Raw genomic sequence first — 12,903 nt, forward strand, 5'->3', positions numbered from 1 at the left:
CATTCCCCAGATGCTTATTCTTGGGGTTCTTGTCTCAGATCCACCCCCCCCCCCCCTTTGAGACAGAGTCTCATATATCGAGCTTGCCTCAAACTCGCTCTATAACTACCAACTTCTGCCTGTACTTCTGGAGTGGTGGAATTACAGGCATGTGCCATCACATCAGCTATTTAGTACTGAGGACTGATTGAACCTGGGAGGCCCAGTGCATGCTGGGTAAGCAGACAGAACCAGATCCTAGCCCCAACAAATTCTTATATTAGGTTAAATAGGATGCTAGTAAGACCATGATTGCTACATTATATAATGCTATGTATTATTTTTAATGGATAATGATCTTGCTACATATGATGATCATATATACATATATCTGTGTTCATACACTAACACCAGCATTATCTATTTGTACAAAATCATATTAGAAATAGCCCAACCATTGTTACTACTCATATAATTCTTCCTTCCTTCCTTCCTTCCTTTCTTTCTTTCTTTCTTTCTTTCTTTCTTTCTTTCTTTCTCTTCTTTTCTTCTTCTTCCTCCTCTTCTTCCTCCTCCTCCTCTTCTTCTTCCTCCACCTTCGAAACAGGGTCTCTCTATGTAGCTCTGGCTGTCCCTGGAACTCACTATGTTGACCAGGGAATGCAAAGATCCATTTGCCTTGTTACCTAAGTGCTGGGATTCAACACATGTTCCACTATACTTGGCCTTATAAAGATTTTGTTATTGTGTGGCAAACCAGCCCAAACAAGCTTATGCCGTTGGCCTTGTTGGCTGTTGAGATTTCCCTCTTAGAAAGAGGCGGTGGGCAGGGTCACTGGACTCTCTTCTGAGATTCCATTTGCTTCTTCCAGCCATTTGTATGCAGTTCTGCCCTACCTGGATATGGCCTTCAGTAGGTTGGTGGGTCGGCTGGGGGTCTTCTATGAGGTACTGGCATATGTAGGGAGTGGTTAACTGAAGGGGCATTGATCTTCGTGGTTATGAAGAAGCCATCATCGGTGCTGAATAAAGACGGCAGCTGCTTTCAGGTCATACATGCAACTAGAGGGAACACCTTATCCCTGCTCTAAGACCCTTGTACCTCCTTGCCTCCCCAGCTGGTGGAATCCTACTTTGGTTTGCTACTGGGACTTTGTAAGGAGAAACAGACAGTGTTACACCTCCCCAGGGATGGAAATCTCGAAATACAACATCAGAGAGGGTCATGGTGGGGTCCCTTCCCATAGCCCCGAGGTGCCCACTCAGCAGTACTGACACCTTTTGTGTCCAAACCACACTATTAGGAAAGCAGCAAGCAGCTTTTGCTTTTAAAGATGACATGGGCCTGAGGTGGGTCTTCCGGAGGGAGTCTTGGTGGGTACGACTGTCAATAAGCAGCACGTGACTCATGGTTTTCTCCATAAACCACCCACTTCAGAGTTCTGTGTAGCTTCATATCCCAAGAGGGGCTGCTGTGCTGCTGGTGGGTTGAGGACCTTGTCTGGCTTCTTCTACACGGAAAAGGGAGCCAGGAGACAGTAATGGGACTTCTTTCCTCTTTTAAACTGTGATGACAGTTTTTTTTTTTTTTTTTTTTGGGCATTTAGATGATACAGTTATGTCTGTGGAATTAAAAATATAGAGGAAATGACCACCAACCCTACCAGCATTGGACCAGTGTTACACAGCTGCGGCATTGTCCTCGACCCTGACAAAGTCTGTTTTGACCTGTGGTGTTTCTCTCTGGAGCACCCCTGCTGGTTTGTTTCCTCCAGGGAGAGGTGGCATTCCTACCTGGATACCGACTGTCTGTACCTTAGTCTCGGCCTTCTGCAGGCTCTGTGACTGGCCCCCTCGCTGAGCTAGACTGCCACTGCCCCTCACTCTTGTGTTCTGACTCCTCCCCTCACCCTAGTAGTTCTCAGGCATCCCTGATCCCCTTGAAGGCATTTCCCTTGGGGAGAGCCTGAAAATTGTCCCTGGCTTCTTCAGGCTGCCAACTTCTTCAAGAACATTAAGTGTTATTTGCTGGTCTGTATCCCATCTGGATGGCTGTGAACTCTTCTGAGGTGTTCATGCACGCCCACTCGTGGAGACTGTTTCTCCCAACTGGGGAAAGCAAGCCCCATCTTTGCCCAAATCAGGATACAGTTCTTCCCTGGGAGGCATGTGGGTGCTAGACTGAATGCTGGCAGGAGAGGAGGGTGTCAGTGTGTGTGCGTGTGTGTACGTGTGTGTCTGTCTGTCTGTCTGTCTGTCTGTCTGGGAGAGGAGGCTGTGATCTGGAGTACCAGGTTCAAAGTTCCACCACCTGTGACACAATTGGTGTTTGTTCGCCCTGTGTCTGTGGGAGCACCGTTGTGAGAAGCCCATGATGCAAATCCCAGTTAAAGTGTTTGTTCATCTCTGTCAAGCCAGCTCTAGGGATAACTCCTTTAACCTTCTGAGCCTACAGAGTGTCTATAACCTTTGTGAAAGTGCAGAGTAGTGTAGAATTAAAGGAACTTCGCCTGCCCTCTGGCGTGTAGAAAGCCCTCCGGCAGCAGTGCTTGCTAATGTTACTTGAAATGGATCATTCGCAGGATGTGGTAAGTTCTGCAAAGGAAATCAACAGACACCTTGACAGGGAACTAAGAGTTGGGGTGTGGAGTCAAGTCCTTGGGACAGCCTGGTCGGGAGGGGTCTCTCAGGAGATGACATTACACAGGGAGGATGCTGCTGCTGTGTGATGAGCTGGGGTGGAGTTTCCTGGAGAGGAAGAGCAGGTGCGAAGACCCTGCAACAGGAAGGAGCCTGATGAGAAACAGAACGTGTGACCTCAGATTGAGGGGGGAGGGAAGGAAGACAGAAGGAGATAAAGTCCAGGAGGAATTGGAGACCACCTGATACAGGGCGTAAGGGCAGGAGGCAGTGTAAGTATGAGAGAAGCCGTTCTGTCCTGGAGCCCAGAACTACTCTGCGCACTTGATTCCTGGACTGTCTCACAGAACTGTGTTCGGGAACTAACCCCTTAGCAATGAGACATGGTTCTCTTAACTAGGAAGTGAATTCACGGTAGCTCAGGGAGAGCTGGGAAGGATCAGGAAATCAGGAACAGCCCCTGATAATACCACTAACAAATGTCTAAGGACATTTCTGCTGCTGTCTCTGGGTTGGGAAGATGCCACTCTTCTACCGCCAGCCCTGACAACAGAACATGACTTCCATTCTGCCCTCACAACCCCTCTTAATAGTGTTCCCCTATTACGCCCACACAATTAGCCCTGCAGTGTCCTGGCTGCCTAGCCTCCCAACTCCTGACCTAGGCCTCAGGTGACAGTACCCAACTGGCTGAGCCTGGCTACTACTCTGGTGCTCTGGCTACAGGGAAGGCTGGGAAATGAGTGGGCAGTGTTCACCTTCCTTGGTAGGACTTGAGCTGGGGACTCCCCAGGTCCAGGAAGGGAGTTCAACTATAGGGCACCCCCCCCCCCCACACACACCCTTGGCTGTTAGAGGCTGTTCCCAGGCCTTGCCGGTCAGCCTGGAAACACGCGGCCTCTTGAGTGTGCACTTCGTGTGTGATAGCGCTCTGAGAAAAGGTTTGGCTGTTTTCTTCCTGGCCAATGATAATTTAAAAAACAGGCCGGAATTTGGAGGCGACTAGTTCTCTCCGGGATGAGAGGTCAGGCGCTGTTTTTAAAGATCCGTTCAGTGTGTGCAGGTGTATGGTGTTTGGGTAACTTGTTTCCCTGTGTTTATCACAGATCTGCATTCCTGCTGGAAATGCCCTGGCTATTGTCAGCCCTCATAATTGGTTCTTGTTACAGCCACACGGGCTGTATTGTCTATCTGCAGTTCTTCAGCAGAGTTTATTGTTTATGTATGTGGTCTCCAGGAAGCTGCATTCGGAAATCTCTGCCTCACCAGGAAGTCTCTCTTAAAGAGGCAGTGTCCTCAAGAGGCCTGCATGGGAGCAGGGGCTACGCTTCTAGTAAGGACTTCATTGTCCCATGTGTAGACACTTAACTCTTTGCCCAGCATCCCATTGGTTTGCTGTTTCCCAGTGTTTTAGTGGTTCCTTTACGATTTTGATTTAAGGAGGTGAAAGTAGCAATTTTTATTCTTCAGATGCACCCAATCACACATTTTAAAAAGGAGAAGAGAAAAGTACTTTACTGTTGGATTACTGGAATGCTGTGCGTCGTGGAGATGGAGTGTGTCTTAATATCTTGGTATTTCTTGAGGGTATTTTTGTAGAATTCTTGAACTCTTTGGACGGACACAGTGGTAAATATGGGCACTCGGGAGGCTGAGGCAGGAGAATTGCAAGTTCAAAGCCATCCTGGGCTATCACATTAAACCCCACCACAAACAAGCAAATCAGAAGCAAACGGAATTTAAAAGAGAATCAAACTTTCTTCACTTTGAAAACAAGTAAAAAAATATTTTTTAAAAAAATTAACAAATATTTAAACCTGTACGGAAATACAACGTGACAACCCCTGGTGTCCTCCTGCCATTTGCTCTGCTTTCACACAGATCAGTGTCCTGTAGTCCTCCCTACACGTTGTTGAGAAATGAAGGCAGCATTACCTGTGTTTTACACATGAGAAAGCTCAGGGTGTAGATTTGACTTGCCAGCTCATCCAAGCAGTATGTGGCCCAGGCCAAACTCATCTTTCTGCAGTGTTCCTAGCCCTGTCGGGTAGTTGTAGCTAGGGTTGCAATAGGGAGGGAGGGGTTGATGAGATAGATGGCTCAGTAAAGGCACTGGAGGGGGGGCCTTACTGTCCGGGATTTCATACACAGAACCCACATGGCGAAAGGAGAGAATCGATTGCCCTGTGTGGGTCAAGGAACATATACATACACAAGAAGTGCCCTGATTGTTCTAAGTCTAACTGAAAAAAACAGAGGAGAAACATTGTAATAAAAACGACTTTTGCTTTCGATACATGTTCTAACCCAGAACATTAAAATGTAGAGTTGTTTTTCTGCTCTAAGGAAATTGCTTCTTTAAAATCCTCCTGGTTATTCAGTGTAAGCTTCAAAAATACCACCCCCACCCCCCACCCCCACGTTCAGACTTTCCACTGGTAACTGGATTCGGCAGTAGACTGACAAAGAGTAAATCTCATTTCCTAGTAAGGAAGTTCTCTGGCTGATAGCGATCAGCTCGTCACTCGTGTAAACCTTCTCTCTTCCAAAGAACTGAGCAGAGGTCAGTAACCCACAAGTTTCACTTTTAACCGACAGGCTAACCAAGAGGACTTGACCGGCCTCAGAGGAGCAGCATGAAGGAGGCTTGTGTTCGAAGACATAAATCAAAAGAGCTGCTTTGGGAAAGCTCCGCCCTTGTAGGGTGTTTGAAGAGTAGTTCACTGGGCATCTGTATTAGTTCTGGGTTGCTGTGACCGCATCAGACAGAGACAACTTAAGACAGGGAAGGTTTTGGTTTTGGTTTACTGTTTCAGTGGGTTCCAGTCCCTCGTGGCAATGATGGAATAGAAAAATCACCCAGTCTGTGGCAGTGAGAGCACGTGATAGAGGCTGTTCAAATCCTGGTGGATCCAGAAGCAGAGAGACTAGGGATTGGCTGAGATAAGTCTGAAGACCCACCCCCTCCCCTAGTGGTCTCTTTCCTTGGTCTAGGTTCCGCAACCTCTCGGAATAGATCCATGCTCAAATCATGAGCCTGAGGGGGATATTTCAGACTCAAGCCAGAACAGTATCAATCGCCAAATAATGTGAGGAATTTGGTTATAAAGGTCCCAATTTGTTTAGAGAGGGGAAAAAAATACAGCATACAAACAATGGCTCAGAGCAAAACTGGCAAGATAAACCAAGAAGATTAGGCAGGTTAGCAATCTGTAAGGATCCCGTGTCAAAGCACTATTTATTTTTAGTTCTTGTGTTGAAACTGTAGATGAAGAGTTTCCTATTTATTTGTTCTTGACCTTGGGCAGCCAGGTCTGTCCCACATGCTTCCCATTTATTTGTAATCTTGTTGGGCTGGGGCACGGAGCACGGTTTGGTCTGAGTCTCTTCAGTTAAGTCACCCTATATCCAGTTGGTCTGACTTGGGTGGCATCTGCCCTCCCCTGCCCTCATAACTCGTGGTAAACAGAGGGAATAGTTGCCCAAGTTCCGTTCACGGTAGTAAAGAGTAGATACAGAGACATTCAGTGAAAGGATCTGACCACAGAAAACACCCAAGCTTGACATGCTCCAAAGTCTTTAGCTATCACTGGCTTGGTGTGGTGCTGCCCCTCTGCCAGGGTGACACCACCACAGACACCTGTGGTTCCTCCCTCCAACTATGGCATAAAATCTGGTTTGCTCTTGTTGTACCCAAATTTGGCAACCATCTTAGAAACCTAAGGTCTGTGCAATACTTTTCCTGTGTCGGGATGTTGCTTAAATCAATGGTAATGGTTGTACATTTCGGTCACTACTAACATCCTGTTCTACACTGATCACTTAACTTCCCCCTTTAGGATTCAGCGCGCGTGTGTATGTGAAAGTCAGAGGACACTGAGAAGTCTGTTCTCAGCTTCCACCTCTTTCATTGTCTCTAGTGTCCTGTGTCCTGCATGCTGGTTAACCCACACATTTCCCAGCAATTCTCCTATTTCTACAGCAGGAGGGCTGGGATTTAAGAGTGTATCATCGCACACACTTTTCACACGGGCTCTGGGGATCAAAGTGTTTTTACCCACTAAGCCATCTCACCAACCCATTTGTTCACTTCTAGTAAAGATAGAATTTTACTGAAAGGTGACTGATATTTTATCCAAATGAAGTTCCCACAACCCCAGTAAACCTATTGCTTATGAAACCTTTGGAGGAAACTGCCTGGAGCTTCTCACTGGGAGATGCTGTCGGCTGCATGGAAGACCCATGCAAAAGGAGCAGCCTTTGTCCCCATGATACCGAGAAGTGTGGCGGTCGTGTTTCAGCTAGAAGTCTAGCTATTGAACAGGCGTGGGAACACAGCCACCGGTGTCTGCACAGAAAGTGCCTTGTGGTAGTTTCCCATGTTGAAACGAATGAATCAACACCCCCAAGGTGAAGGAAAATAGCAAACCACAAGAACCTGTGCCTCTACAACTTCATGGTTTTATTTTTTCAAATTTCTCTCTAATCCATTAAGATTTGCCTTGAACTACTATAAAGTAGGGCTTTGAAAGGAGGATTTTTTCCCCCTAGAAGGCAGGTGAAAGATTCCTTGTATTTTCTAGTGTTTTTGGTTCAATGAGTCAGATTTCTGAATATTGAAAAAGTAGTTTTCTAGATGACTTTTGGATGGTGAGGGGTCATGGGTCAGGGAGTGCGTGCGTGTGCGCACGTGTGTATATGTGTGTGTGTATATATATGTGTATGTAGTGTGTGTAAGGATATGTGTGTGTGTGGTGTGTGTGTATGTGGTGTGTGTGTAAGTATATATGTGTGTGTGTGGTGTGTGAGTGTGTGTGTATGTGTGTGGTGTGAGTGTGTATGTATGTGTGTGTGGTGTGTGAGTGTGTATGTGTGTGTGTGTGATGTGTGAGTGTGTATGTGTGTGTGTGGTGTGTGAGTGTGTATGTATGTGTATGTATGTGTGTGTGTGTAAATGTTCTAAAGGATTCCTCCTGGCACCACTTAGGCCCTGTGCTAAAGGGAAACTCATATTACTTTTTTGAGTTTTAAGCTCTTTTGTTATTGTTTAAAAAACTTCAAAGTAGAATATCATCATAAAATTAAGGCCTTCTTGACAGAGTTGTGAGGGCAATAGAAACAAAAAATACACGGTAAGGGCTCGTGTCAAAGCACCAGCAATCAGTAGTCACAATGTAATATCACAGTGATCGTGGTTCATGATGCATTACTACCCCTACAGGGACACCGTTACTGTGAGCTAAGCACCCAGCACCGGCAGCTGTGAGAACAGACGGCCATAACATAACATTTTGAGCCCGTCTTGCACATTTGCAGTGCCCTACGTTGGGGGCTGATTGAGCTGTACTGAAGTGTTCTCCAGTAAGATGCTGAAAATGCCTAATGGGGTGGGAAGATGCCCTCCTTGGTTGTCATGGAAAAGACCTGTGCACTTGCTTTAACCACATTACCTCCGGCAAAGTGAGTTGTGGCAGGGCCCTTGGAAAGATGCTGTTTTCTTTTTACTTTATATGTCCTGTGCTGCTTGGCCGTATTGCAATGACATATTACTTGTAAAATTGAAACACACATCTGAATCCCTGTAGCCCCTCAGAGTCTGGTAGCAAGAAAACAAACAAACAAACAAACACCCCCCCCCAAAAAAAACCCCAGTTCCTTTATGAGCTCACGTGCTGCAGCTCAAAATGAATGCCACGGGGCAGTGACTTCTCCTCACTATTCCCCTCTCGAGGTGCTGTCTTCACAGACCCATTTTGTTCCTGGAGTTCTTACTCCTGTCAGAATGGGAGCGGCTGTAGAGGAAATGGCTGAGCATTGGCCTTTCTGTGCCCCTGTCCCTCACAGGGCATCTGGAGGCATCCTTTTCTCCCTTCTTCCTTCCTCCCTGACCACTGCCTGCTTTAGGGCCTAGTCGGTTTCATCTGTTCCTAGAAATGCTGTGGCCCCCTGCTCTGGTCCTCTTCCTCTTCCCCCGTTCTGTCAGTAGCTGGAAGTTTGATTGAATCAGCCTAGGCTGGTTGATGTGAGTGGTCCATCCCTCCACTGGAATGAACCAAACTGGAGTGCGCTGTCAGCTCAGGCTTCCCTTGGATGCCCACCAGGGTAAAGCTGGTCTTGGTGATTAGAGCTCTTGGAGGTGGCTTTCTCCCAGGCTTAAAGAATGTCCCAGGGGTTCTCTGGAGATTACCATTCATTCTTTAGCTGGGCTGGCACCTGATAGGGTGTCGAGGAGCCTCTGCAAATGTGGGGTTCTTCCTGAGTGGATTTGGAGCAAAAGTCCTTCTTGTGAGGTGTTAGGCTTGGGGAAGGAGGACCCAGAGGACCATTCGACGCCACCCTTTGGTGGACACATATTTCTGAGTGTGGCCAGGGTGCCAGCTCCAAGGTGACTCATTCTTGTCTTTCAAGCACTTTAGAGTGATTTCACTTCCTTCTTTCTTCAAACAAGTGCAACCTGCTATAGCCTGATTTTTCTGTTTTTTTCTTTTTTTTTTTTCTTTTGGTCCAGTGAACCCTTCCTGGATGCCTGTTTTCCTCTCTCTGAGAGCTCTTCTAAAACTTTGTCCGCATGAAAATTATTTTTCGGGGCTCACGTGTTTGTGAGTGTGTGTGTGTGTGTGTGTGTGTGTGTGTGTGTGTCTGTCTGTCTGTCTGTCTGTCTGTCTGTGTCTGTTGTATGTGCATTTTCCTGGTAGCATGAATGTTGCTAAGCCCTGAACTTAGACCAGTGTCTCATTCAAATGAACCAGCTCTCTATGCTGACCTTATGCTAGGACGAGATGGATAAGAACTTATTAAAAATCTGTGCATTCGAGAGACAGTGTCAGGAAAGCTTGGCTTGCATCTTTGTAGCTAAACATTATTACATTTACAAGATTTTTGTGAATAAATTCAACCTTGTTGGGTTCAACTTTTCAACTTTTAAAAAAAGTACCCGAGAACTTCACAGGAGCCGGGCCTCCTTGGGCTTGAGACTGACAGCCCGAGACGGTTTGCTGTGTTCTTCCAGACACTGTAGATCACAGCGATACTGCCTACTTTACCTGAGAGTGTACAGATCTTGTAAAAAGCAGGGAACTGGGTGTGCATCCCACTGCGACCACCAGTTCATAAAACGAGAAATGCTAGCTCTGAGAAGAGCAGGAAGAAAAACCAAAAGGAAGGTTTCCATCAGTAGCTATTTTTAAAAGGCACTAGAGAGAAGATGAGATGCCAGATTCGCTCAAGTGAAAAGAAAGCAGCGGATGGGTGTGTAGTTACTCTTAAATCATGGTTCTGTATGTGTCTGTGTCTTAGGAAGGACATGAAGTTCAAAGGACACCATTGATTTCTTTGTACCCAAAGGGGGCCTTCCTGCATCCCTCCTAGTGACGCTTCCTTGTCTCTCTATTTCACTCAAGTGTTTAAATATATAGAGCTCCACACAGGAGGCAGTGGAACAGTCCCAAGGGCTGCTGGGACATCTCACAAGTTTCTAGGTAGGGACCCAGTAAGCACAGCTTGCTTCTAAATGAGTCTCGGAGGTGGCTTTTGAATGCCAAAGCCAAGAGTGCTCGAAAGAGCGCCTGTAACCGGCAAGGAAACTACCAGGCGTAGGGAGCCCTGGGCTGGAGCTCTCAGCTTCTGACACTTGTAACGGATGGCCCCTGTCACTTCCTGTGCAACTTAAGTGGTGGGGAGGAGTTCCCTCAGGGAAACCATGCTCACACAGCTCAGAGCGCCCTGTCCACTAGGCTTTTCTGCGGTTAGCAGCCAGGGAGTTGGGGTGGATGAGGTCGGAGCGTCCCATGGTGTGGTGCTGTTTCTTTCTCCGTGCACAGGTAAGTTCCTTGTTGTTCCGGAGCAGGGGATGGGTGTTTTCAACTCTCACCCAAGTCTCCACTGGGCGTCAGAACCTGAGGTATGGGAGGGTGTGGAGGTTTTGTCATTACCCAAGTTGATATTCAGTGAGCTGCTATTAAAAGCAAAAAAAACAAACAAGCAAACAAACAAGCAACCACAAAAGCCCTGGATGATGGAGCCAGCTTCCTGTCTCTCTTGAGGCTTGAATCAAGAAGTTGTATGCAGTAATTAGGACAGCAGCTTGCTGTGTGTGTGTCATGTGCCTGTGCACACACACTAGCTATCATTGCATTATGGCCATCACCCCACTAGCAGCTCTGATTGGAGGAGAGCAAGTGGAGGGCTGGTCACCCGCTGTTCTAGGTTTTGATTTTTTTTTTTTTTTTTTTTTTTTTTTTACAAAAGACCCACATCAGCTAACGGGAAGATGAAGAGAGAAGGATGCACCTCCTCTCTCTTTTGATGGTTATATCTCTAGTGGGCTTCCAGGGTCCTCTTCTCTAGATTAGAGAATGGTTAAACTCGGTTTGGAAGCTCGGTTTGGAGCGACTCTTGTAGGATTCCCTGAGGTTTCAGATGGTGCTGACCCCTGCACAGGTGAAGCCAAACTGGCACAAGCGGAGGCTTCAGCTTCTCCCTCAGAATGCCGGAACGCAGTGCAGGTTGTTTGGGAGTGAGCGGCAGGAAACAGTCTGTTTCTGGGTTGAAGGATGGTTAAGAGCCCCAAAGCTTCCTCTCTCCGTGCCTTTTGATGATTTGTTTGGGGTATGTGTAGACGGCGTAGGGGAGCCAAAATTTCCTTTAAAGGAAAACCTCTCATTTGTTCTAGTCTCACCAGAATTACATCCTCAGACCAATAGGTACAATCCCGGTAGGTGGCAGCTAGCATTCTGCTTTCTGTCTTGACGGTGTGTACATGTGTGGATGTTTGTGTGTGCACATGTGTGCATGTGTGTCTGTGTGTTTGCATGTGTGTATATATATGTGCATTTGTGTATATATATGTATGTGTGTGTCTCTATGCATATGCATGCATGTGTATATGTGTGTGTGTATGTATGTCTGTGTATGTACATGTGCGAGTCACTGTGTGTGTCTATGTTTGTGTGTATATATCTGTCTCTCTCTTTGTGTGTATGTATGCATGTGTGTATATGTGTCTCTGTGTGTGTCTGTGTCTGTGTCTGTGTGTGTGTCTTCCTCAATCACTCACCACCTTACTCTTGTTTCAAAGTTTGCATTCATGATTAGTGAATGTAAACAGCATGCACAGAGGTGGACTTGCACAGCTCACATGTGGAGGTGGACGGACAGGTTTATAGTACTGATCTATTTCTTTGTTGACTCTGGGGATCAAAGTCAGGTCACCAGGCTTGTCTTTTGCTCTATCCTAGGCCACTTCCCTAACCCCCCACAACTGTATCTCTTTTGAGACATGGTCTCTCACAGACCTGGAGCTGGCCAGTTTGAATAGAATGATTGGCCAGCAAACCCCAAAAACCCCCAGCCCCTGCTTCCCACGCTGTGACTACAGGCATAGGTGCCGCCATGCTAGGATTTATGAGGATGCTGGGGAGTCAAACTCAGGCCCACATCTCGAACAGCTTTCCTACCTGAGTCACCTTTCTGTGATTTTGACTGCTCTAAGGATTTGGCAAATCGAGCCAGTGTTTCTCTTCTTGTTACTGAATTGTTTCAGACAACATCCTCAGGGTTAATCCGTGATCTAACATGTGTCAGAATCTTCTCCCTTGGGCTGAATAGTATTCTGTTTTGTGTATGTGTACATTTTGCACACCTGTTCATCCCTCACTGAGCCTGGGTTACTGACATGTTTTAGCACTGTGAACAGTGCTATCAGAGCGTGAATGTGTAAATAGATCTTTGAAACTCTCCTTTCACTTCCTCAGGGTCTGCGTCCCACAGTGGACTCGCTGGGTCATAATTGCAAGTGTTTCAGGATTCATCATAGTTTCCCACACCGTCTGTGATTTTTCTCCGTCTTGCCTGAAGCACACGTTTTTATTTTGTTACGTGTTTCTTTTTGTGTTTATTTAAGGCTGGAGATATGGATGTTTTCATGTATGTTGTTGGCCATTTGTAGTCCACAGAGGAACATCTCAAGTTTGGTGCCTGGTTTTGAATCAGGGTGTTTGATCTTTGTTGTTGAATTTAAGAATTCTTTTTGTATCTTGGATATTCGTCCCTTATCTCATATATATATATATATATATATATATATATATATATATGCACATATATGACATGTTGATATTTTCTCCCATTTTTGTGGTTTCTTTTTTATTCTGATATTACATAAACATGTCTTTTTAATCTTGTCATGTGAGTTGGATAATTTCACTTTCCTCCAACTCACTACACCAGCTACTTGCTTGCTTAACAAGGAATACTTTTTTTGAGCCATTGAGATATGGAAATTGG

General features: G+C 46.2%; 2 protein-coding genes across 5 annotated transcripts in view; both read left to right on the forward strand.

The window, feature by feature from the left end:
• Nucleotides 1-12,903, forward strand: part of Il17rd (interleukin 17 receptor D) — a 254,656-nt gene that overhangs the window by 179,426 nt on the left and 62,327 nt on the right. The gene's annotated exons all lie outside the window — the stretch shown is intronic.
• Nucleotides 1-12,903, forward strand: part of Arhgef3 (Rho guanine nucleotide exchange factor 3) — a 280,324-nt gene that overhangs the window by 106,287 nt on the left and 161,134 nt on the right. The window contains exon 1 of one of the 4 annotated variants that reach the window (XM_006252576.5): nucleotides 10,091-10,439. The exons of the other annotated variants lie outside the window; for them this stretch is intronic. Coding sequence (XP_006252638.1) covers nucleotides 10,389-10,439 — 51 coding nt within the window. The 5' untranslated portion in view covers nucleotides 10,091-10,388. Of the gene's footprint in view, nucleotides 1-10,090; nucleotides 10,440-12,903 lie in introns of those variants that run through there. 4 annotated transcript variants of the gene reach the window in all.

Source organism: Rattus norvegicus, chromosome 16 (assembly GCF_036323735.1).
Source record: "Rattus norvegicus strain BN/NHsdMcwi chromosome 16, GRCr8, whole genome shotgun sequence".
NCBI lineage: Eukaryota > Metazoa > Chordata > Mammalia > Rodentia > Muridae > Rattus > Rattus norvegicus.